Genomic DNA, 24,534 nt, shown 5'->3' with positions numbered 1-24,534 from the left:
AAAAACTATAAAATGAACTTATTCATCTTCAATGTATACAAATTATATAGTAAAGATGTATGGTAATTAAGACAATGAAGTAGGATATGTGTTCATATATAACAAAATATATAGACAAGAAAAACAATAAATAAAAATATTTTTCTAGATATAAATATTTTTTTTATAACTTTTTATAGTGAGTTGGAGAAGATAAAAGAGAAAAAATATTAACTCTTTTGGGTTACACAAAAAAATAGAAATTGAAGAAGTCTTTGTTATACAATGAATTCAGTTTCCAAATTAAATGTATACTATAAAGTTATATTTACCGTTCAAACTTTATAAATGCAATGAATTTTTCTCAAGATAATTAGGATACACAAATGTTCCCGTTAAGATATTTAAACAATTAAAAAAATTAAATATATTATTTTTCTGGAGGTAATACCAATATGATTGTGCTAATTATACTTATGAGTTAATATGAAATATTAAAATAAGTGTTTAAGAGTCAGTTGATCTATTGTCAAAAATATTATTATTATAAATTGCAAATAAATGACAACATTTAATCAATATTTTTTAAATCAATCCATCAGCATTTTTTTATGTGATGATAGATTGTTATAATAATTAGGGGTGAGCATTCGGTCGGTTCTGTTACCGACCGAACCGAATTAGTCATAATCGGATCGAACCGAAATATTTAGCAATAACCGAACCGACCGAATTAATTTTCATAACCGATGAAAATCGAACTGAATTAAAATCGGTTAATTCGGTTGGTGACCGAATTAGCCGATTAGTTTTTTAAAAAAATTATCATTTAACTTTAATTATATATGTAATTTTTTTGAACACTACAGTGTACACAAATGCATAAAAAATAAAATCACATACATCACAAATTTTTCTTTAGAATTAGGGCTGATTTTAAAATTAAAAAATTTAAAATATATTAAAATTGATAAATAATAAAAATTTTATTAAATAATAGTATTTATTTTATCAGTTAATTCGGTTACCCGATTTTAAAAATTTGAAAACAGTAACTGAACCGAATTAACCGATATAACCGAATTTTTTTAATTTGAAAACCGAATTTCCTAAATTACCGAATCGGATTTCCGAATTGACTCGATTCGGTCGGTTAATTCGATTTAACCGAAATTTTGCTCACCCCTAATAATAATGTGTAGTTTATATGTTATCAAGTATAAGTGTCTACTAAATTAAAAGTGACTAGGAAAGTAAAAGCACCCAGTAAAAATTGTTGTCAATTTACATGAAAGAGAATAATAAATTAAACAACATTGTAAATAAAAAATTGCATATCATTGATTGTCAAAAAAATTATAATAATTGAATATTATAATAAAATATATGCATTATTGAGAGAATATGACAAATAACAAAAGAAAACAATATGATAAAAAAAATATAAGAAAAATTTTAATATTTTTTTAAAATTTAAAAAATATTTTTTTTCCAAATTAGTTACATAAGCTAATTAACACAAATTGTCAAAATTTACAATATTATTATCATTATCTTTGATTGAATTAACTAATTTTATTTCAAATTTTAATTACTTTAACATATTTTTTTGGAATATATATATTATATATATATATATATATCTCCAAACTATGTTATGAAGAATAGTCTACAATCTCATGCTTTGAAGATTTTAAAAGTGGGATGTTTCAGAACATCTACTTTTAGATGAACAATAATATATTTGTTGAATTAATTTATATATTTTTCAAATATCAAATATTGATAAAATTTTTCAATAAAAAATGTTTCTAATCATTCAACTTGTATAATTTTCAAATCATTTTACTAAATATATAATCGGTTTTTATGAGTAATTATTTTTAGTGTCTTGGTTTCTAAACCAAACTCAACTTAATTTGTTTATGAATGTTTGGATATTAACAACTCCTACATCAACACTTCTTCCACTTAAAAAAATATTTACTACAAGACTTTGATTAATACTTTAACGACAATGGCCAATGGGTCGTAGCTAGGCTAACCCAATGTGAGCCTTAACCCTTATTCATATCCATTTACTACTATTGATCATGAGCCGTGTGTTGGTCCAGCATGAACCATAACTCATACTCATGCGCCATCATCATAAAATATTCCATATACCGTCACACATGGATATAAGATACAGCTCATACTAAACCAACTTACGTTCCATTAATAATAATGATGCATGGATATGGATTGAGATTCACGTTATGTCAGCCTACCGTCCCTGATATTTACAAATACACTCTTGTATAGATTCATCTCCAACTCCATCCTAGCCACTCATTACGACTTATTAAACTCCTTGCAAGTACGAAGCATGGGAAGTGGGATATTCGTGCCACACGTGCTTAGAAATTTTGCTGTCTCAAACCTGAAGCAACAGATTTTGCCTCGACCTCTTTTGGTACGGTTTAAGATTCCCCTAATATTAAATATTTGAAAATAAAAAATAGATATAATGTGTTAACTATATATATTAATTTCAATAATGTTACATGTCTTAATGTCATCACAATAATATTAATTATTCAATAGAGCAAAGGAATGTGATTATATGTCTTTATTTGTTGGATAAGTTATATAGTTGATAATTTAATCTCACATTGATATAATAAAGGTTAAGTTGACAATGATAATAATGAGAAGTAATAAAGTTTTGCAACAAATGGCTTGATGGTTAATAAGACTTCTTTANGAGAAAAGATACAGAAATATTGTTGTCCTCTATTGCAATTTGCACATGTTTAGACATAATCTTGAAAACTCAAACAGAGCTAATATAGTATCCTCGTTTCGGACGAGTACTATTCTTTTACTAACATTCATCACTTTGTGAAAGAATATGTGCAAGCTTTCCTATTAACCTCACTCGCAATTAGGACAAATACCCAATGGAAGTTAGAGGATTTAAAAGGAAAATGCTCGAACCAAAATCCTGCATACCCAACATTAATGCAGCTTTTGTCCAAAAAATCCACGGGCATCTTGCCTATAAACACTATTCCCATTCAGAAAAAAACACGAGTGGTAACAGAAGGATATGCCCGGATACAACATGGTCGAACCCACACAAACTCCATACCTTAAGCACTGCTATCTCTAGAAAGCAAGATTCCATCGATTGAGGTAAACAAAGGAAAACCGTAGTGAAATCCCACAAACTTCCCGAGACAAGATCTTCAATTTCCCCAAGAACATTTCGATATTTTGTTTTTAAACTGGTGGAACATTCTTGGATTACCACAGTCCATTAGGAGAACCATCTCTAACTGCGCTCTAATCTGCATCAGCAAATATATTTTAGACACCATTTGCCCTCTAGGAAGGATCTTATTAATATTGATTGTGTAAATGAATGGTTTTTTTTTTTGTGCTGATCCTGTGGAATGTAGTTAGTGAAGTGGAAGAGTCAATCATGGATTTAATTCATAGAGTAGCATCAATTCAGGAACACCTCGGTCAACAGTTTGCCTCATTCAAGTCCCCAGTTCCTAATAATTGCATACACATCGACCTCTTAAGTCTCCCCATACGTGCAAGCCAATTAAAAAAATACTTCAGTCTGTCGCCACCTTTTTCATACTGTATTCAAGAAAGTAAAATAATTAACCAGAATCATTAACACGGCACACACTGCACACGCTAGGTTTCATATATATATATATATATATATGATGTGTATGCAATATATGATTACATTTCTGCAAACCGCAGTACACAAGCATTATAAATAATCCCAATAGTATTTTTATATCTGCTAATTAACTCCATCTTATATTTTCAAATTCAGCATTGCAAGACTCGTTTTTGTATCATTTTTTTGGGTTTTTCCATTTTCTTTCTCTCTTCTCTATTCCTTTTTGGAATCCCTTAATATCAGAATTTGGCACCCATCTATGTTCATCTTTCCATAAAAATGTATGCAGTATGTGTGTGTGTGTTAAGCGAGTTTGCTTTGATTCGTCAGCTTCGGGAGTTGAGTTAAACGTTTTTTGTCGGATCCAATAATTTAACGTTAATTCCAATAATCGGTACTGTTGTTAGATGTGAGCGTTATTTTTTTTCTTGTTATTATCGATAATCAAGGTCGAAAATGCGGGTAAAGGAAATGCACCCTTTATGTTGCATAACGTTGGAGAGTAATCCGATGACAGGGGACGCGTCGCCGGAGCCGACCCTCTTAAGGACCAGGTCTGCGTTAGATTTCTACGGCAGTGGATCTGACATCAATGCCGGCCTATCTGATGTTAGCACCAGTACTAACGTGGCCGGGATACTCAACAAGTGGACCAACTACGGCATGGGCTGGCGATCCCGATGGTTCACCTTGAGAAGTAACGGCGTCCTCTCTTACTCAAAATCTCGCCGCCCCGATGTGCCTCCGGGAAGAGACGTCGTTCTCATTGGCTCCCCCTCCACCTGCCGTAGGAGTGGCAGGAAACACAGCAGAAGCGTCGGCATTGTACAGTTAAAGGTCAGTAAATGGTGGTAAATTGTTGAAAAGTAAACAAGAACACGAATCTAGTCATCAAAATGTAAATATTTTCTAAATAGCTAAACTGATGATATGATTGACAAGAAATTGAATGTGCATCGAGGGTAGGGAAGAAGAACGGAACTAAAGTGGGGGCTTGTCTCTTTTGAATGTACTTCAAAATGAATTTTTACTAATATAGGCCGTCAAATTTGTTGGTAAATTAACTATTCCAAAATGGCTCTGATACTGGAATCCTTTTTTTACCTAATATATTTACTTTCTATTAACATGGTTTTTAAGATTTTCTTGAAATGCTTGTATATTATTTATTTTTAAGAAAACTGGTTTTTAATCGAGAGTGGGTCACATCAGCAGGTGGAATTATATTATAGGCCAAAAATGTGTAGCCTAGCTAAGTTCTCTTCGTATGGTCACATCAAATATTTTGAGGTCTCTTTTTCTTTCTATTTCTACCATCGTTTTGCTAAATTTCTGTTTCAAGAATTGATGTCAAATTTTTATGATTTTTTCGTCTAAAGTTATAATCTTTATTCTATTTTCAGTCATATGGGCACAGGGTACAAGCCTCTTCGGGAATTAAAATACTTTTACAGCGGTCACGAATGGCATCTCTTTTTTAAGTTTGGTCAAAATAGCGTTGGATTTGATTTTTTCTTTTCTCGACTCTATGAATGGACTACTTAGAAGAAATTAGGGAAGGGGAATGCCTTTAAAAACGTTAAGAGAATATTCTAGCTTCCCGTGGTTTTATACTTCGTCAAGTCCGAGAACAAAGTAAACTACTGTCGATTATTCTGAAACTTTTCATTGTCTGTTCAAAGAAATATTCTGTTTGCATCTGAGGATATATGGGTTTTTTCCTTGAAAGGTAATGTTTTAATCTTGTTAAGATGGTTTTATATGGTGTCACCTTTTGGAATTGTGTTTATAGCTGCGGCGACTCGTATTAATGTACACAGTGATTGAAATTAGTAAATTTGTCATTTGATTCGCATATTTGTGTAAGCGATTTGATGCACCATAACCTATCCTATTCCCAGTTTTTTGGTTTTTATATTAAAGTCTTCATTTTGGTGGGAATAACACTTTCTTGGATTACACTCCTGTGAAGTTCAAAAGGTAAATGGTGAAGTACATTTAAGATTCACATGTACCAATTGAGTTCTATCCGGTTCCATGTTTGACCCAGCCAACTCAGGCACACCCTTTATTGGTAGCCGATAAAGATTACTGCTTCTTCTATCTGTTAATGTCTGTCTGACTTAGTTTTCTGCGGTGTTTATAGGTTTATGCTTGGGAAATGCATATTGCTGTGCACTGACATAAAACGTTACGGATTTTTGTGTTTCCAGATTTCATCTTTCCGCGAGAGTAAATCTGACGACAGGAGGTTTTATGTGTTTACCGCAACGAAGACGCTTCATTTAAGGACCAATTCTAAAAAAGAGAGAGTGGCGTGGATACAGGCTTTGATTTCTACAAGAAGCCTTTTTTCGTTGAGACAGCAGAACGAAAGCATCCCTCTTTTAACTAGATCTTTGACAATATCAACCGAAAGGCTGAAGGATCGATTGCTCGAAGAGGGGATTGATGAGGGGCTTGTTGAAGACTGTGAGCAGATAATGCTCTCGGAATTTTCGGGCGTACAAGGACAGTTTCAAGCTCTTTTCAAGGAACGTTGCAATTTACTTGACACGTTGAGACAATTGGAGGTACGAGTCGTCAAGGCTAACTTAGTTAAGAGAGAAATTTTCTGACTTGTTCTATATACTGCTTCCAATTGGCGCTTTTTGCTTGAGGGTATTATCTAATCACGATTGTAGTTTGTATTTTACATCTGATTAAGAAGTTAATGTAGATGGTCAATTGTTCCCCCTACTGCTATGAAATAATAGAATTCCCAGTGCATCATTTTTACATTTTTTCTGAGTTGATATTTCTCGTTTCTTTGTATTGGATTTTCTGCATCATTAGAGGGAATCAGTTCATGAATCAATTCTTAATACCACTGAAGTTGTTTCTTATTATCCATTTTCCAACGTTTACCTTCTGATGAAGACTCGGTTGTCAGACTTGGTATGATTGGTTTGCCGTTATTATGAATTTCACGAGCATGTATTTATTTTGGCAGATTATCCTTTATTGGGGAATGCCAATAAAAGTTCTCCAAATCCAGTCTAGCTCTTTGGCATCATGTCTTTGAATAGGAAAACATGAGAATTTCATTTTGCTTTTCCAGGCAGCAAATATTGAAGCTGAAGCCTCTGGACTGAATGATGGAGAATACCAATCAATGAAGCATGAATATACTAATGTAGCCGGAGGAAAATATATTGGTATTTCTTTATCCTTATTCCTGCCCTGGACCTTAAGTATCAATGATAATCCTTGACACACAAATTTGCTAATTTTTCGTTTAAGCTTTATGACATTTTCTCGCGTATTTAATTTTGAATTTTGTTCCGTTAAGTTTTCATATTTTGGTTTTGGTGCACTGTCATTTAATTTTCGGCTATTTTGGTTCAATTGCTGACGTGACTTTTGACAAGTAATTTTCGATGTTACGTCAGCATTTTCCGTCGCCATATCAACAATTGGACCAAAATAGCTTAAAAAAGTTCGTGTACCAAAAACAAACTAACCTAAAATTGAACGAGTTTGTGAACTAAAAAAACTATTTTCCCATAAAATTTTTCTCTTATTCTTGTCTTATTCTTCCTAACGTGGTGTATCTTTGGTTTGATGAGTTCCTTTGTGTTGGTGAAACACTTGTTTAGGAGTTTTAGATTATCTTTGTTAGTGATCTATTTCTATATCCTTATGTATAGATTCTATTTATCTATTTGTACATACATTGTTGCTTCCAACAATCGATGCTTATGCCTCGTGTATTTTCCAGTGTAGCCAGCCATCGAAACATGGTGCCTGGTCAAGTATACGAATTAAAAAAAATTAAAGTTTGCTATGTAATCACTAGCTCTATTTTTTGGTATAACAGATATTCAGGCCAACATTCGGTATCGGTGCCAAAATTACTTATTTTATTCTCTTGCTTTGCAAGTTAGTATAATTGCTCGAATTGGAACTATTGCTACTGTTGCATAGTATGGCTATTCATGTAGTACAAGAATTAAAATGTGGTGCTTGTGCTGCTAGATGGGTTACATATATTCGGATTGCACATTATTAATTGAATCTTTTGGTGTAGTAGCAGGTGTTAAAGCTCATACTATTTGTATAAAAGAGAAAATTATTTTCGAGTGACTTACAAGGCCTGAAAATTGTTGGAAACTTTGTCAAAATGAATAGCCATTTGTAAGGAATCTATAATTATTTACGTTTTTGTTGTTAAATTGGATCACAGGATTAAATGTCAATGTTTGTGAATATGTAGCGTATGGCTAAATATTTCTTATTCTTGAAGCAACAAAAAATTAATTATTTTCCTTTTAAAGATCCTGATGAATATTCTTTTATCCTAACATCTTGGTTTGATAACAGAATGGAGCACCACAGAATCATCTGATGATATTGAAAAGCAAGATCTTGACGAAGTATCAGATGAGGATGAAACTCGTTTCTTTGACACAAATGAGTTTTTTTCTGAACCAATAGATTGCATGGATGGTTTTGTGACATCTGAAAATCCTACTGACTCTGCTGAAAAGGTTGATAAAATAGTAAATTGTAGATACCCATACGTGGAAAGAAGAAAGAAGCTACCCGATCCAATTGAGAAGGAGAAAGCCGTCAGCTTATGGTCTATGATCAAGGACAACATTGGAAAGGATTTGGCACGTGTTTGTCTCCCTGTGTTCTTTAACGAGCCAATATCATCTTTGCAAAAGTGCTTTGAAGACCTAGAATATTCTCATCTTTTGGATCAAGCATATGAACATGGTAGAGCGGTAAGGTCTATTTAGTTTACAAATCATGCTTGGTTTTTCTTCTTTCTGATGATAATGGTAGCAACCTTTCGTTCTTTATCACATCTTTTGCATTGCAGTTTAGTTATAAATCAAGCACTTCAATTCTAGTAATCATTTTGATTCAATCACTGGATATAAATTGTGAAAACACTGCTATAGTCCACTTGTAGCTTTTCAATTTCTCTTTTGGATTCTCTAATTTTGAAGTCATTTATAAAATAAGCAATATTCCTAAATATGACTAGTGTGGGTTGATTTTTCCCACCAAACCTTGTAACTCAGGAGATGAGTGTGATCAATCAGTTTTATCAAATAAATATTCTAAATATATTGCCTCTTAGATGATTCTGGTTTTTTTGGAACTCTGATAATCGTTAACATGAAGAGATTATGAGCATTTCTGGGGAATAATGATCACCACTACTGTTTTCGTGAAACTGCCTGTATGACTCAATGATGAAAATGTGATACTCGATTACTTTACAGGTTAAAAGACTTGAATTATGTTGTTACCAACTACAAATTTTGGTGTGGCAAGAAACATTCTCCTATAGACATTATGTTCCATTGATCGTATAATGGACTAATCTGGGTCTTTTAATAATTAGAATGTGGTATATTAAAGCTTCATGCATGTATTCATCAAATACGATGTTACACCAGGGTAACAGTCTGTTGAGAACTTTGAATGTTGCTGCTTTTGCTGTTTCTGGATATGCTTCATCAGAAGGCCGCCTCTCTAAACCCTTCAACCCTTTACTTGGTGAAACTTATGAAGCCGATTATCCGGACAAAGGAGTTCGATTCTTCTCTGAGAAGGTGATTGTGCAAAGAATAATACAAACATTTTAATGGACCCTTTATGAGATGAGCTAAACTTTTCTTACCCAATTAACCAATTGTCATGTGCAAGCATATCAACCTGTGCACCTGTTTTCTAGTTATTTTTTCCACTGCTATAGGATTAATGATTATACTTTTAACTTGAATTTCTTGAAATAGGTGAGTCACCACCCCACTCTCATTGCTTGTCACTGTGAAGGTAGAGGCTGGAAATTCTGGGGGGACACTAACCTTAAATCTAAATTTTGGGGAAGATCGATTCAACTTGATCCCCTCGGAACTCTTACTTTGGAGTTTGATGATGGGGAAGTCTTCCAGTGGAGCAAGGTACATAATCCTTTATTATTCAGCAGCATTTCAGGGTTGATTGTATTAACACAGCTAAATTTTCTTATTACTTCTTCTCAGGTGACTACAAGCATATGTAATCTAATCCTAGGTAATATATACTGTGATCACCATGGGACCATGAATATACAAGGTAATCGCCAATACTCGTGCAAACTCAAGTTCAAGGAGCTATCTTTTCTTGAACGAAATCCTCACCAGGTAAGTTCAGTTCCTTCATGCAATTTTGGTTCACCTTATTCTTTGACGTCAACAAATTGATACTTGCGAGAAAGTACGTTCTGTTTGCTGAAATTGAGCCTCACATTTTTCCTTTTTAAGTCCGGTTTATGAAGTGAAAATCCCACATTCTATTGAGATTATAAAGTGTTATTTAATATATTTTTTTTAAAGTGTTATTTTAAAAAAGCTTCTCCATGCGAAATAAGTTTTTATTTGAACTTCGAAGATTTTTTTAACTAAACGAACGATGACATCTTGATAGGTTCATGGATTTGTTGAAGATGCAATGGGGAGAAAGGTTGCCCGCTTATTTGGAAAGTGGGATGAAAGCCTCTACTTTAACAATGGAGATGGAACAGGGAACTCAAAAGATTGGTCGGAGTCATCTTTGTTGTGGAAAAAGAATGACCGACCTCTGAACACGACACGTTACAACCTTACTTCGTTTGCAATCACACTGAACGAATTGACGGCGGGTCTCAAGGTATAGATGACCTACTAGTTAGTTTATTGTCTTTCTGTTTATCTTCGGTTAGGCGGAGTAGTCAAAGGTATGCTCAAGGTCAATACACACTGGTCAGTGCGCCTGGGTCATTCCAGGAGCACTGGCATCGCATAGGCACGCCATTAATTAAGACAAGGGCTAGGCATGGCAGGGGTCTGGGCGTTCTTCCCCTTTGTGGTTCTTGTTAATGTACAATATGCCCTGGGTTTGTATTATCAAGTTTTGACCGCGCCCAACCTACATGATATGACAAAAGCTCAGGGTGGTGGTGCTGATACAGTATAAGTTAAAAACTAATTAATTTACTTGTTTATTGCTAAAGTTTATAATTTCTGCTTTTATAATTATGGATGAAATTCTTCAGTTTGGTGAACCTGATCATAATTTATGGCTAAAATTTTTATTAATTGTTTTACGCTTTTGTTAAATTATGTAAAAGTGTCACCTGTATGAGTGGATTGTGTTTTTTGGTTATTTGATTAAACATTGATGAATATTTGAATATTTAATTCATGTGAATTTTAAATCAAGTGGTTATAATATACTTGGATTTTATTGAGAATTGCTTGAATATGTCAATATATAATTTTTTCCACTTATGTGCATTTTACGTGTCTGGTACATCAAATATAATTTCATAGTTCTATATGATTTTATCTGTTTGAATCATGGATGAAGGAGAAGCTTCCACCAACAGATTCGAGACTGAGACCGGACCAGCGACATCTTGAGAATGGCGAATACGACAAAGCAAATTCTGAGAAGCTCCGATTGGAGATGAGACAAAGAATGGTATGTGTAATTCCATTTTCTCGACCAAATTTTATTGTATCTTTAAACATCATGACCGCAAACTCACACATGTAATAACTTCTTATCTTCTTAGAGTAAGGATGCTTTTGTTCTGCTAGACTTCTGTAAATTAGCGTACGTTTAAAGATCACACGATCCATGGACACTTCACATAAATGTATTTGTTCTAAAATGATCATCTTGTCTTTTCTTTGATTTCTTGGTGGTCGAATCACACACTTCCCGCCCAGAGAAACTAAAAAAGCACAAGTAAAACCTTATCTGCACCCTCCCTTTCATTTGGCAATGGTATAGAAGATTATTTATATGCATTAATACATCTTATCTGCAGTCGAGGAAGTTGCAAGAACACGGTTGGAAGCCGAGATGGTTCCAAAGAGACAGTGCAGGCACCTTCCGATACGTGGGAGGATACTGGGAAGCCCGAGAGCTAGGAAAGTGGGACGAATGCCCCAACATTTTTGGTGAAGTTAACGAAAGCCTCCTTAATTCGTTTGAAGGTTCATGATTCCTTGAAAGGTACTCATAGAGTGTTGACAACCTCTGAAAATATGTGATTTTAACTTTTTACTTGAAATTCTTTATATATTCTCAATCAACCTTTGTAAAAAAGTACTTTGGAGCACCAATATAGAAATAATCTCAGGAACACAAACTCTATCTTAAAATTGTTTAACCTCTAAAATGTTGTGTAATTTTGACAAAGGGACCAGACCCAATTAGGATGTACGGCTTGAATGCTAATGAAAATATTCTCTTTTAGGAGAATGACGATGCCATGGTTGCCAAGATTTGACAAACTAAAGCTTTATTGATTTCAGCATCAGTTCTTCAATTTCAGAATTTCAAATCGCCGGATATTCCTCTGCGGCGCTAATTTTTGTTCCTCGCTCGATGTGCTTTTTGTCTCTCTTAAAAATATATTCTAGTTTGCAGCTTACTAGTTGCAAATCGAGCATTTGTTGTAAGATATTATTTTGGAGCAGTGCTCTGAATAAGTGGAAAAATTGTATAGCAATCATCTTTTAGTTTGGTGATAGATGTTTTGTGGAAGTCAAATGATATGTCGCAGCTCAGCCCATTGATACAACATTTCATTCAATCGAAGATTTAAATACCGTGGTTTACCTGGTTGATGTCTGACAAACGTGGTCTTTTGCAGACTTCTATGTCAGTCTGAGGAGTTTGTCACACAAAAGGTTGATAATGGGACGGGGCAGGGACGGATTTGTCATTTCCGTCCCCGAATTCTATCCTTACCTTCATATACCCACCCGATTCTCGTTTTTTTGGGTTCAGGGATCAAATCCACGTCTCCGTTTCAAAAATATTAATTGGACAAAACGAGGAAGAGTACGAACATTTTCCGAATAAAAAATTACTATCATATATTATTATTAACGATAATAATAATAATAATAATTATTATTATTATTATTATTATTATCATTATCATCATGACGGGTTAGGGATAATATCTTCATACTCGTCTCGAATTATTTCTGGGATTTAAAAAAATCCCTGAACCCGAACTATTGCGGGTCCCCAAATCTGTGGAGAAAATTGTCGTCTTTAGTTATACATAGCTTGTCTAATGTGATTTATCTTGTTAAGGGCAAGTTGTTGCATCATTAATATAGGAATTTACTTAGTATGAATTTATGGGTAGCAACTGCAAGTTTTCAGATCATTAAAAAACCCAATTTACTCGTTTCTTAAGATAAAAACAGAAAAAAAGAAAAAAAAAACAAAATTAATACTTCCACCCATTTGCCATCAATTTCAACGTAATTCTTTCCTTTTAATTTAATTCTCATAATTTATGAAAAAACGTATTATGATGAATACTATAATATGTTACAATCTCATAAATAATTTTTTAAATGCTTCGTTTCTAAGTTATAACCATCACACCACGAACATAAAAAAAATCATGTTAGATTCTAATTGGAACAACCCCAAGCTCAATTAAAATAAGAATATATAGCAGTTTCATATTTTAAAAAAAGAAATCATTTTACGTAGATTAGCAAGCAAGAAACTGAATCTAAATACAAATTTTATCATTCCAAAAAAAAACAAACAAAATTTTATTAAAATAAATATTTAAAAAAAATTCTGAATACGAACATAAAATTTCTTGGACAATATTATTCAATATTTTTATGCAAGTGGCAACCACACATATCCATAATTCTTTTTATTATAGCAGCTTACTTTGTTACACCTAATTAAAGAGGTAAACATAACAAACAAGAAAACAAAAAGTAAGAGGAGAAATGAGTCATTATCGATCGATGCCTCGACTCTTCCCACTCATAGGTTAAAACATTTTTTATACAAAAGTGAAGCTAAAAATGCAATAAAATAGCATTTAGTGGCAAATAGGTCCAGCCTCCTCCAATTCAATGCCCTCATCGGCGAGCCTCTTCTCCTTGTACACATACTGTCTTGAACAAGCCAAAAACACACACATATTCAAAATACTTAAAATCCCCAACAACCAATAGAAGTTGTAAAGCTTCCCTTCATTGAGATTATCCGCTAACCACGGTTTACTCGGACCCGTTGCTTGATGAACCATCGTCACCAAGATGGAGCTCAAGAAGAACCCTAGCGATATCGTACTTAGAAACAAACCCGTGCTCATTGTCTTCATTCCTTTCGGACATTCCCTAAGGAAGAAATCGAGTTGTCCGATATACGTGAACGCCTCACCGGCACCTACCAAGAGGAACTGTGGTACCAAACAAAAGACCGTTAGCGGTATAACGGCCTCGGGGTTGTGCGTAAGGCCGTGTGATCGGGCTACTTTTAGTCTATTGATTTCTGTGAATGCTGCAGCTACCATGCCAACTATTGACAAGACTAGCCCTACAAAAATTTTTTGTAGAGGAGTGAGACCATGTGGATTCTTTAGAACCCGCCTGCATATAGGGACCATGAGCCGATCGTAGATAGGCACGGTCAAGAGGATGCTACCGACGAAGAAAACCGTGAGGGACGCGGCCGGGATCTGGAACGATTTGCCGATGTGGCGGTCCATGGTGGTTGCTTGTTGAACCGAAAATGTGGTCATTTGGGCGTATACAGTCCAAAACATTATTGTCGTGGCCCAAGTCGGCAGCATCCTAATCACTAGTTTTACTTCTTCCACGTCGGTTAATGTCTTAAGGTACCATTTGTTTGCCATTTTGACTCCAATTTCGGGCTCCTTGATTGCTGCCTTGTCCAGAAAACTACAAACCCAAAAAAATCGCTCATAAGTATATATAGTAGAACAACCATGCACTGATATAAATCCAATCGTTCGCGTATAATTTCATTTCATTTCCCCAATAATGCACCACTCCTACACAAGAATACTTTACCATTTCTTTTCTAATGATTAATAGCTAATTAAAGACCCACAACAACATCAACTGGGCTAGTTATGCCAAGCCATAGAGACAATTAGTAGAAAATTTTGTCTAAAGAGATGCGTTACATTTTGGTTGATCTATTTCTAAAAAATTAGATATTGTTATTATTATTATTTTTTCAAAAATTAAGGATATGCTTAGTTATAATTTCTAATATTTGAAGATGAATATATATCATGATTATAGTTTTTAAAATTATATTAAAAAAATGTTGTGGGTGTTAAAAGTTGCTTTCTTCTGATAATATTTTAGTGTTTAAAATTTCAAATGTAATTTCATTGTGCTAGAATATATAAAATTATAATTATTTTTTCTATCGCCCATTTAAATAATTATGCTGAAAATGGGAATATTAGATTTTAACAAAATTTTTATATTGTGTCCCTGATGTTTAGATTTTAGAATATTCCTAAAAGAGAAAACAAAGAATTGATAAAATAATAACCAAAAATGGGGTTGGCAGTTAATACGGTTAAAAAAAAAAGTTGTATGGGCAAACTCACCGGAACTCCTTGCTGTGCGGTAACTGTTGCTTCTTCTTGCTACTGTACCCTTCATCTTCAAAACTGTACAAAAGCGAAGGGTCTGACGGAAGTTCCAGGTGTCTCTTCCGCCAGGCCGCCACAAAAACCGATGCGATCTGTGTCAACGGGCTGCCCACAAGTTTCTTGATACGATACCGTTTCGTGCCCGACAGGAACACCATCCACCCCACGATGATTGTGCAGGCACAAAGCCCATATCCCCAATCTCTTCCAAGATTATCTTGAATGTAAACAAATACTGTAACTGCTGCCAGTGCCCCGACCATTATGAAGAAGAAAAACCAGCTGAAGAATTTGGTCATTTGTTGTCTCTCCTTCTCGTCCGAATCATCGAATTGATCGGACCCTAAGCCCGAGACACTGGATTTGAGGCCTCCGGTGCCGAGAGCCGTCAGGTATAGGGCCAGGTAGAGGGATGAGATCTGCTTGCTGCTCGCCGGGATGCATGATGGGCTGCCGGCGGTGCATTTTGGTGGCCGGAGACTGGGGATCATGGTTGAGATTGTCAGGATTGTGACACCCTGATCATCAAGAAAGTATAAATATTAATCAATTATTCTATTTTCAACCAATATATTTTATTGTTGAATTAGTCTTGATTGCCTACAGTCTATGATTCTAATTCTCTCTTTCAATTTTCCTCTTCACAATCCAAGATTCAAGGAAGTAATTATATATAATTAATAAGATGAATGATTCAAAGGAAAATTTTATCCTCAGCTCTTTCTATTTTCCTCGTCACGTGATATGAAAGTTCACCAAATTTTCATGGAAGTGATGGTGTTGTGGTATCCGTTAGTTAATAGGAAAACTTTCACAAAGATAGAGGGCTAGCTTGAAAAAGGTAAATAATTTAATTAGGCTGACAAATCAAGAAATTATACGTGTATTATTTTCACACAAATTATGTATATATTTTTTTCGGAAACAAGAAACTATATTCTTGGAATATACAAGTAAGTCGCCGTGTAGTTACCGTTGCTTGAACGATGGCGAAAATAGCGATGGTGAAGTACCTGCAAACAAGCAAAGAAATGGAATCTTATGGAATGTCGACAAATATATTTAATATTGTAGCTACCGCCATAATATGTCATTTCTAGAGCACAAAAATGTTAAAAAAGTTAAAAGAAATTCACCTCCCCAGAAAAGTATCTGCTATGAATCCTCCAAGCAAACACAGCATAAAAGAAGTGCCAAGAAAATTAGTGACATTGTTGGCAGCGGCCGCATTGCCCAAGTGCATGGTTCCTGTCAGATATGTCACCAAATTCACCGCTATTCCCAGCGTAGTAAATCTCTCAACCGCCTCAACTCCTGCTCACAAAAAAATCAACTTTCATCAAATGGCTAGCTCTTCGGAAATATATATGCTGTTATGACATTAATACCAAAACATAAGTTGCGACTTTCCAAACAAAAAAGGAACTTAATAAATGACCTAGAATCATGGCGGCGCTGGTCCAGCCGCCGGACTTGGATCTGACGGCTGGACGGCCCTTGTAATCCCAGGCATCGGTGAGAGTTTCAACCTCTCGTTGGGTCTGTGGGAGCGCCATTTATCAGGTCTCAGTTTATTTATTATTCTTTTGTCCCGTGAAATGCAGTTTGTTAATATGAAGCAGAGATTTTGGGACAACGAATGTGTTGCTAGCTCTTTTAGTTTAGGAAAGAGAGCAAGAGTGGGGTACTGTAAGCTTTTAACTTTCTGTGAGATTATGAACTCCGAGGGGAGCTTCGTGGTCTTTTTATAGCAGTAGCTCTCCATCTGATGTGGCATTTAAGGACTACACATGATTGATTATATATAAATATATAAATATATATATATATATTATTTTTTAATTATATAATATAATATGGTCTTAGAGTTTATTTTATTTTTGCGCATACAAGTATTCAATTTCGCCAAAAATTCTTAATATTTAATTGAAGAATAGTCCATTAATTTAGATATACATGATAACATTAAGCTCATAAATGAGAGACAATTATCAGACAAAAAAATTTGTGGCATACTCGTGACGGATATATATTTTTTTCTGGATCAAATATACATTAGAGACCACAAAAAAATTAAAAAAATTAAAAATGAAAGAATGGAGAATAGTGACACCCCAGCTGTATATTACGTTTTGGGAGTGATGTTTTCGATCATCCATGGTTTGCAACGACTTATAGATAAGGTCATTAATTTGTTTTTAAACTTTGCTTCGATAAGAGACAGTAGGGACGATTAAATATTCATAGAAAATGCGTGTGGTTAAGTTGTCGACACATTACATTAATTAATAAGCAACCATACTTTTTTAATTATCTTTAGGTATTTGAATATATATAGAGGAAATTAGTTCTTTTGTGCTCGCATTGTTTGCTAGTGTAGCATTTTTTTTTCGATTAACTTGATTTAAATTAAAATAAAGATCAACAAGCGATCATGTAATAATTTGAGAACTTGACATACCATCATGACAAAATGTTGGTATGATGGTTTGACGCTTAATCAGAGTTGTCAAAATGATATAAGTCACCAGGACGTCTCGCATCAACCCACCAAATTACACGTAAAATTGATAAGCTTTGCCCGACTCGGCACTTAAAATATGTGAGATGGGTTGATAATTTTTCAACTCGCCAAAAAGACTAACCGACCCACCCGCTGAACTGTTTTGACAGCTCAAAGCATAAACTGGATTGATAACTTTAAATTTTTGTTTTATTTGCTTATTACATGGTATATTGATCATGATTATTGATCAATATTACAATATTTACTTTATCTGCGGTTGACTAACCTACAACGTGGTTAAATATTTTTGTCATTGTACAAAAAGTAATAAAAGAGTGAGTGTGTGTATATATAAATACATGTAAATAGACAATAATAATGAATAAATGTATGTTATATATCATATTATTTATTTATATAAGACTGGATTTCGATGTCCACGCATGACGCATTCTCTGATCTACCTAACAGTTACAGGACATTTAATGTCATCAATTTTACAGTTCATTGTATCTGGGAGTTACACGACACAAGCTGCTTAGGTGCAACTGGCCACTCTTTCAAAATAATAATAATAATAATAATAATAATAATAATAATAATAATAATAATAATAATAATAATAATAATAATAATCTTTTGTTTTGAGAAAAAAACAATCAGAAAAAAGTTTAATATAAATTTAATTTCATTATTTTATTTTATTTTGAATTTTTTTGTCACATGAGTGCAATGTGCTGCGGTAAACAATTAGGCGCATATATTTATTGCAAAGAAAATAGTATGCACTCTAGTTATCCTTTTCTCCATTAGGTTTCGTTTGTTTCATGTAAGTATTATATTTGTATGTGGAGTAAGTTAATACATCAGAAATTTAGTCACATGGTTCGAAAATTTACTTTGTTGAGTTGATTTATTTTTTAATTTTCACAAATATTCAAGTAGTTTAAAAAGTTATATCGTGTAATTTTCTATTTATATTTTTTTAATATATTTTTCTGAGTAGAATTAAATGATATATATTTCTCTTTGTAAACACTCGCAAAACCTCAATTTCAAAAATGAAAATTGAAATTAATAAATATATATTGTAACAAACTCCTCCCCAACTAAACAGAATGTCTGATTATTCGACTTCAATAATTGTTTGCGGACGATGCTCCTCACATAATGTAATAACAGAAACCATTCTAAAGTAAGAGAGGAATACTTCCAAATTCTCATTTAGACCTCCCTCAAATCATACTAAAAAAGGAATTCTTAGGTGCTAACTTACTGTTTTTCCCCTCCAGCATTCGCTTTTTGTTACAATATCTCAGTATGACTTTTATCAGTTACTTTTTGTCATATTAATCCACCGACACTTTCTAAAAAATTGTTAAAGATTGGGATTTTGACTTAACTCAACCTCAAAAATTATCTCAAGAGAGGGTGATTGTTCAAGCATGTATATGTAACTCTCAGATATTTTATTTAACCGATTTGAGACAACTAACAAGAATCGGTTTTGAAAAAAAATAAGGTACATAGATTGTAAGCACAACTAATTTTCGGGATTGCCGGTGACCGGTGTCTGGCTAGGATTGATGATATGGAAAGCCACAGTTCATATCTGTCCATAAATAGACACACACATAGGGATGTCAATGGGTCCGAATTTTACCCATACCCACAATGGACCTGCCCCGTCTGGGGCGGGTTTGGGCATAATAAAAAGGTCATGAGACGGGTCTTGGGTCTATTTTTTCAGACCCATCTAGGTATGGGACGAGTCATGGGTCCGCCACATACCCGTCTCATATATGTGGATATAAATTGATGTGCTCGCAAATATGGTTGTGGGGTGAGGTGGAAGGTAAATAAATCACAGTTTTATTTTGTTATTGTACTTTCATTTTAATTTTGTTACTGTACTTTCTCTCTTTAAATTACATTTTTTACGGTTTTAAATTACAGTTTTAGTTTTTCAATATATTTTCTGTATTTAATTTTGTAGGAAATTCTTCAAGTAATTTACCAACTTGTCCCACCATTTTTGATAAACAGGAAGATGATCCTGAAAAATGTGTCTGAAATATTGCTTACTCGCTGATTTTACATTGATCTATTTAATTTCTGATGAGTTATTTTTTTGGATGTCAAGACTTTTTTTTGGAGAGCTAGTAACTTTTTTTATTTTATGTAATTCATTATGTCGTGAAAATATTTTGTTTGTTATTATTAAGTGTTGTCCAATACATGAATTAATTTTCTATTGTGTTGTATTTAGAGGTTTGTTTGTTTCATAATTCAGTCATACGATAAGAAGATTACTGTTTTCATTTAAAAAAAATCAGGGTCTCACGGGTCTCGCGGGTCTACCCGGCCCCATTTCGTATTTGAGGTGGGATGGGTCCGAAAAATATTTAATCGAGGTGGGGCGGATAATGGGTCAAAATTTTCTTCATGGAGAGGGTCTTTGGTTTAGCCATACCCGCCCCATTGACATCTCTACACACACATACATATTTATATTTACGTAGTGTATCATTTGGACAAATACTTATTAAATATGTTCATAAAAAATGTTTTTAAAAAAATATACATTTGGGCAAATATTCTATAAAAACAAATTTACAATTAAAAAGATTATTGAACAATTATTTCTATTATTATATAATATCAACAAAAAAAAATATCTCCCACTTGTTATTTAATAACTATACATGAAGACGATTTTTAAAAAAAAAGTATTTTAATAAACTTTTTACTAAAATTCTGTCGAAACAAATATTTTAATTTTTTTCGATTATAAAACATTAAAAAAGTTCTTAAAATACCTGTACAAATATAGCCGTATTTTCATACATATTTATACGGGGTTTCGATCTAAAATATAAATATAATGGAGTTTTCTCAAACATTTAGATGATCATCAATTGCTTTGCTGCATAATTTAAAACATGTTATAAAACAAAAATGAGGTAAACACCCCCTTTCGTTTCAAATCAACGCGAGATGATTGTTTGAGTTCATATATGCAACTATCAAGGACTTAATCCCGTCGATGTGAGATATCTAATGTACGTGAAGCTTACAAGATATTCTAGTGGCCCATAAAGTCAGTTCAAAACGTAAAGTTGGGTTACTCTAATAACATGTTAAGATCATTGAACGAGTCTAACTCAATCTCTAAAATCTAGCTAAAAGAAATAAATTGTCTAAGTTCATACATAGAATTCTCAATAGCTTAACTTAATAACACATAAACAGCATATAACTTTATTGACTTCACGCATAGAAACGTGTAAACCTTTACACACTGCTGATTTTTACTCCACCGAAATCGATTAAACGTGAAGTTAACAAAAAACCATGTCCATTATTATGCATTTAAGGTGGTTCATAAAGCATATTAAAGCAATCATTTTTTAATAGGTATCGTGCAAAATTCTACTTATAATTACAAATAAAAAATTGTTAAAAGTACTCGATGAGATTAACTTCATAATTACAATTATTCTGAGATAATGAGAGAATAAATGGTGGAGCAACAAGTAGATGTCTTGTTCAGTCCTGATTAGTGGTGTTTGCATTGTTAGGTTTCATGTCATCCTTAAATTTCTTATTCTCGATTAGTGTAAAGATTTTCACAATGGAAGGTGGGGAATTATCATAATCACCATCATAAATAGCTCCATCGAGTCAAAGAATACGTGTGCGGCTACTAATTAATATAGCAACTCGATGGAATTGACGCTTGTTTCAAATCAGGCAAAACACCAAGTCATTTGAACTTTCGAATTTTAATTTTAGTCATTTGTACTAGAATGTTGATGTGGTGATGCACTCATCGTCGATATGTGACTCGATGTTGATGTCAGTCATATCTGTGACTTTGATATTATCTTAGTAAAAGACAAATACAAGAGACCGTAATTATAATATGAATACTTATTTCGATTTTAGATTAATTATATGTGACTCAGATGTGTGTGAAGAAAATGTATGTATTTCTCTGAAGAAATATTTAGAAAATGGGAGATAACAAGAAAGTTTGAAAGGAGAGCTTATCGATGGTGTCAAATGTGTATCGATGGGTTGACTCGAAGCTTATGGTTGTTCACTTTTTGTTTTAAAAACATGTGTGCCCTCCACTTTGAAGGGTTTGTTTTCACTCTTTTTCTTTTTTATTTTCTTCACTAAGTGTTTCTTTTTCTTTTGTAATCATTCTGAAAATGCACCATGTCCATAAAAATAAAATATCTACAATTGGAAATTTGAAAAAGGTGCTCATTTTAATGTCTTAGTTGTTGAGAAACTATTTCGAATATAAATAATTTATGAAAGAACTCCAAGGCACGTTTGCAACGCTTTTTTCTTAAGAAATATTTTCTCCCTTACTTGAGTTACAGGGAAATTATACAATAGATATATTCTGTATTTGTAGTTGACTAAATCAAATCAGAATCCAAAAAAAAAAAATTGTTCTTCTTGATCTAATGATTCCTTATATATAGAAACGAAAATTCGAATCAGAACAGACACGACTCTTCATCAAACATTGCACCCTTTTATGAAAACCAATCATGAAATAAGATGTTGTTTCCAAATAGTTGTCTTACCCCTTGCGAATAGTTGTGTGGTTTCTGAAGAGCTTTTGAGAGCAACCGTAATTTTCACAACGATAAACATTGTTTGTTATCGAAAAACTAAATAATTTTGAAAATTGTTCTAACATTAGCTAACCTCCACTACTCCCGCGCACAAAAATAACCAAACTAAGGAAAAAGAAAATTAAAAGGTAAAGAATAGAAAAGTTAAAAATATATGTATACAAAATGTTCAATTTCTTGCAGTGAAAATATAGTCTATAGTATTGAGCAGGGTATTATATATTATGGCAGGGATTTCGTGTCCGCATTTCTCGAGCTATGTAAGCATTCCTGTAAAAAACGAATAAAACACAAAAAAAATGCAAGTTAGTATACTAAGTGTTGGGATGTAATAATTTTCTATATTTGATAGAGCAATCGAACGTGATATTTGAGCTTTTATATATTTTTAAATTTTAGAATTACACGGTTATCATTTATTATAATTTTTAGTAAGGTGAGAAACGTTCATTTTAATAATTCTTATATTAAAATGATGATTCAGCAACTCTGTAATTGAGCAATTAATTAATCGTAAAATAGTAAATTAATGTCGCCCAATTATCAATGTCTCAATTATGCACAAGGGGAATACGAGGGTCAAAATATACATGTCATGTAATATATATCTCTCTATATATTCAAGTGATTTTGTCTGTCCAATGACCACTTGGGTCAAGTTACATTTCAGAATTAAAAAAACACGTCAAGCGTAAAAAATGTCTGCACACCCCATATAATTTAAATATGAATATTCATTTGATTCTTCATTTCACTGTGGCAATAAAGAATTTTTTTGCTGAAAGCGACATAATTTTATTTTTTGCCATACATAATTCAAAATAAATTCCATATTAAATAATTAATATAAAATCAGTCAGCTATCGAGTTCAATAAACATTTTGAAGGAGTGGGCGGACTTTGGATTAGACAAAAATTAGGCAATCTATCAAATCATTTCGAATAGTTTTATTGTGCACATATTAAATGATATTTATGTATTAAACAAAAACATCGTCTCACGACTCAATTAATGTGATGGATTTTCAACTCGTCCGATATTGAAAAAGTAATATTTTTTTAAGTCACAAGTATTATTTTTCTTCGTAAATATAATTGGGTCAACCCGTCCCACATATATAAATCCGTGAGACTTTCTCATTGTTAATATAAGATTGGAACTTGAACCTAACTCAACCCCAAAAGCTAGCTCGATGGAGAATTGTCCAACTCTATATATGTAACTCCCAAAGATTTTATCCAATCGATTTAAGACAATTAACACACTCTCCTCACGCCCAAGAATGAACATCTGGAGCGCGAATTTTATAAATGACTCAACTATGGACATAAATGGTGACCTAACTATAGGTAGTCCAACACATAACGGTAGAACTTGAGCTCTGATATCATATTAAGATTAGAAATTAGACCTAACTCAACTCCAAAAACTAGCTCAAGGGGTAGGATTGTCCAATTCAATATATACAACTTCCAAAGAATTTATCCAATCGATGTGGGGATAAATAACAATCACGAAAGGGGACATGAATGTGAATAGAAATATAAATTTAATAAAATTGTGATTAAATAGTTACATTCACTCTACAAGAGGAAAAGTGAGTTGAATTGAACACTCATTGCCGGCACGCGTCATTTTACATTTTTTTTAAGGCACATTTTCCTTCATTTGATTTGAAGAGGAAACATAAAAAAGAAACATTTTTGGAAATATTTTTATGGAATTGTTGTTATCTTAGAATTCCAAATACATTTTAGAAATCGAAATTGACATTTCTCAATATTATTGTGGAGAAAAATCAAAATCAAACATAAAAATAACTTAATCGTTTTTCTTTAAAAGACCGAATGGTATTACTTTGTGAATAAAATAAAAAAATAACATTTTCGGCCGCATAATATGAACATTTTTTCATTTTTTGCTATATATTAATTAAATTACGATTTAGTCAATCAATATATATATATTTTTAAATTTTTATTCTTTTAAAATCGAAGTGCTGACATATGGACTAAAATTGTGAACTTGTCAATAACATAGTCGAAAATGAAAAATATATCAGTTACATAATAAAAATATTACTACCCTGAAGTAAAATCGACTAATAATATTATACAATAGAAGCTTGAAAAATCAAATAAAAGGAGAGTCGCATGGTCTTCATCCAAGGTTTGAAATTAATTTGACCAGCCTCAATAATTTTAATATTGAATC

At 33.0% G+C, this 24,534-nt stretch overlaps 2 protein-coding genes across 7 annotated transcripts; one reads left to right on the top strand and one right to left on the bottom strand.

Moving 5' to 3' along the window:
• The first annotated feature begins 3,812 nt into the window (after window positions 1-3,812).
• LOC140980940 (oxysterol-binding protein-related protein 2A-like) lies at window positions 3,813-12,287 on the top strand. Of its 6 annotated transcripts, none has more exons than XM_073447064.1 (11): window positions 3,813-4,504; window positions 5,881-6,240; window positions 6,768-6,864; window positions 8,030-8,436; window positions 9,121-9,276; window positions 9,460-9,627; window positions 9,709-9,849; window positions 10,133-10,354; window positions 11,054-11,167; window positions 11,520-11,707; window positions 11,895-12,287. In XM_073447064.1, exons 1-10 carry the CDS (start codon window positions 4,124-4,126, stop codon window positions 11,694-11,696), a joined length of 2,223 nt encoding a protein of 740 aa, XP_073303165.1. In that variant the 5' UTR covers window positions 3,813-4,123; the 3' UTR covers window positions 11,697-11,707; window positions 11,895-12,287. The 6 variants fall into 6 exon arrangements, with proteins under 6 accessions (XP_073303165.1, XP_073303164.1, XP_073303168.1 ...); XM_073447063.1 differs by having other exon boundaries at window positions 3,814-4,504; window positions 11,952-12,285; XM_073447067.1 differs by lacking the exon at window positions 3,813-4,504 and adding an exon at window positions 5,012-5,302 and having other exon boundaries at window positions 11,952-12,282.
• A 1,075-nt stretch (window positions 12,288-13,362) lies between these two features.
• Window positions 13,363-16,864, bottom strand: LOC140980901 (protein NRT1/ PTR FAMILY 6.3). Its single transcript, XM_073447009.1, has 5 exons — window positions 16,597-16,864; window positions 16,295-16,472; window positions 16,132-16,171; window positions 15,114-15,676; window positions 13,363-14,427 (listed from the first exon to the last, which is right to left on the bottom strand). Exons 1-5 carry the CDS (start codon window positions 16,712-16,714, stop codon window positions 13,563-13,565), a joined length of 1,764 nt encoding a protein of 587 aa, XP_073303110.1. The 5' UTR covers window positions 16,715-16,864; the 3' UTR covers window positions 13,363-13,562.
• Between the last annotated feature and the right edge of the window lie 7,670 nt (window positions 16,865-24,534).

Source organism: Primulina huaijiensis, chromosome 7, assembly GCF_012295235.1.
Source record: "Primulina huaijiensis isolate GDHJ02 chromosome 7, ASM1229523v2, whole genome shotgun sequence".
Lineage (NCBI taxonomy): Eukaryota > Viridiplantae > Streptophyta > Magnoliopsida > Lamiales > Gesneriaceae > Primulina > Primulina huaijiensis.
This window is presented reverse-complemented; position numbering and strand designations above follow the sequence as displayed.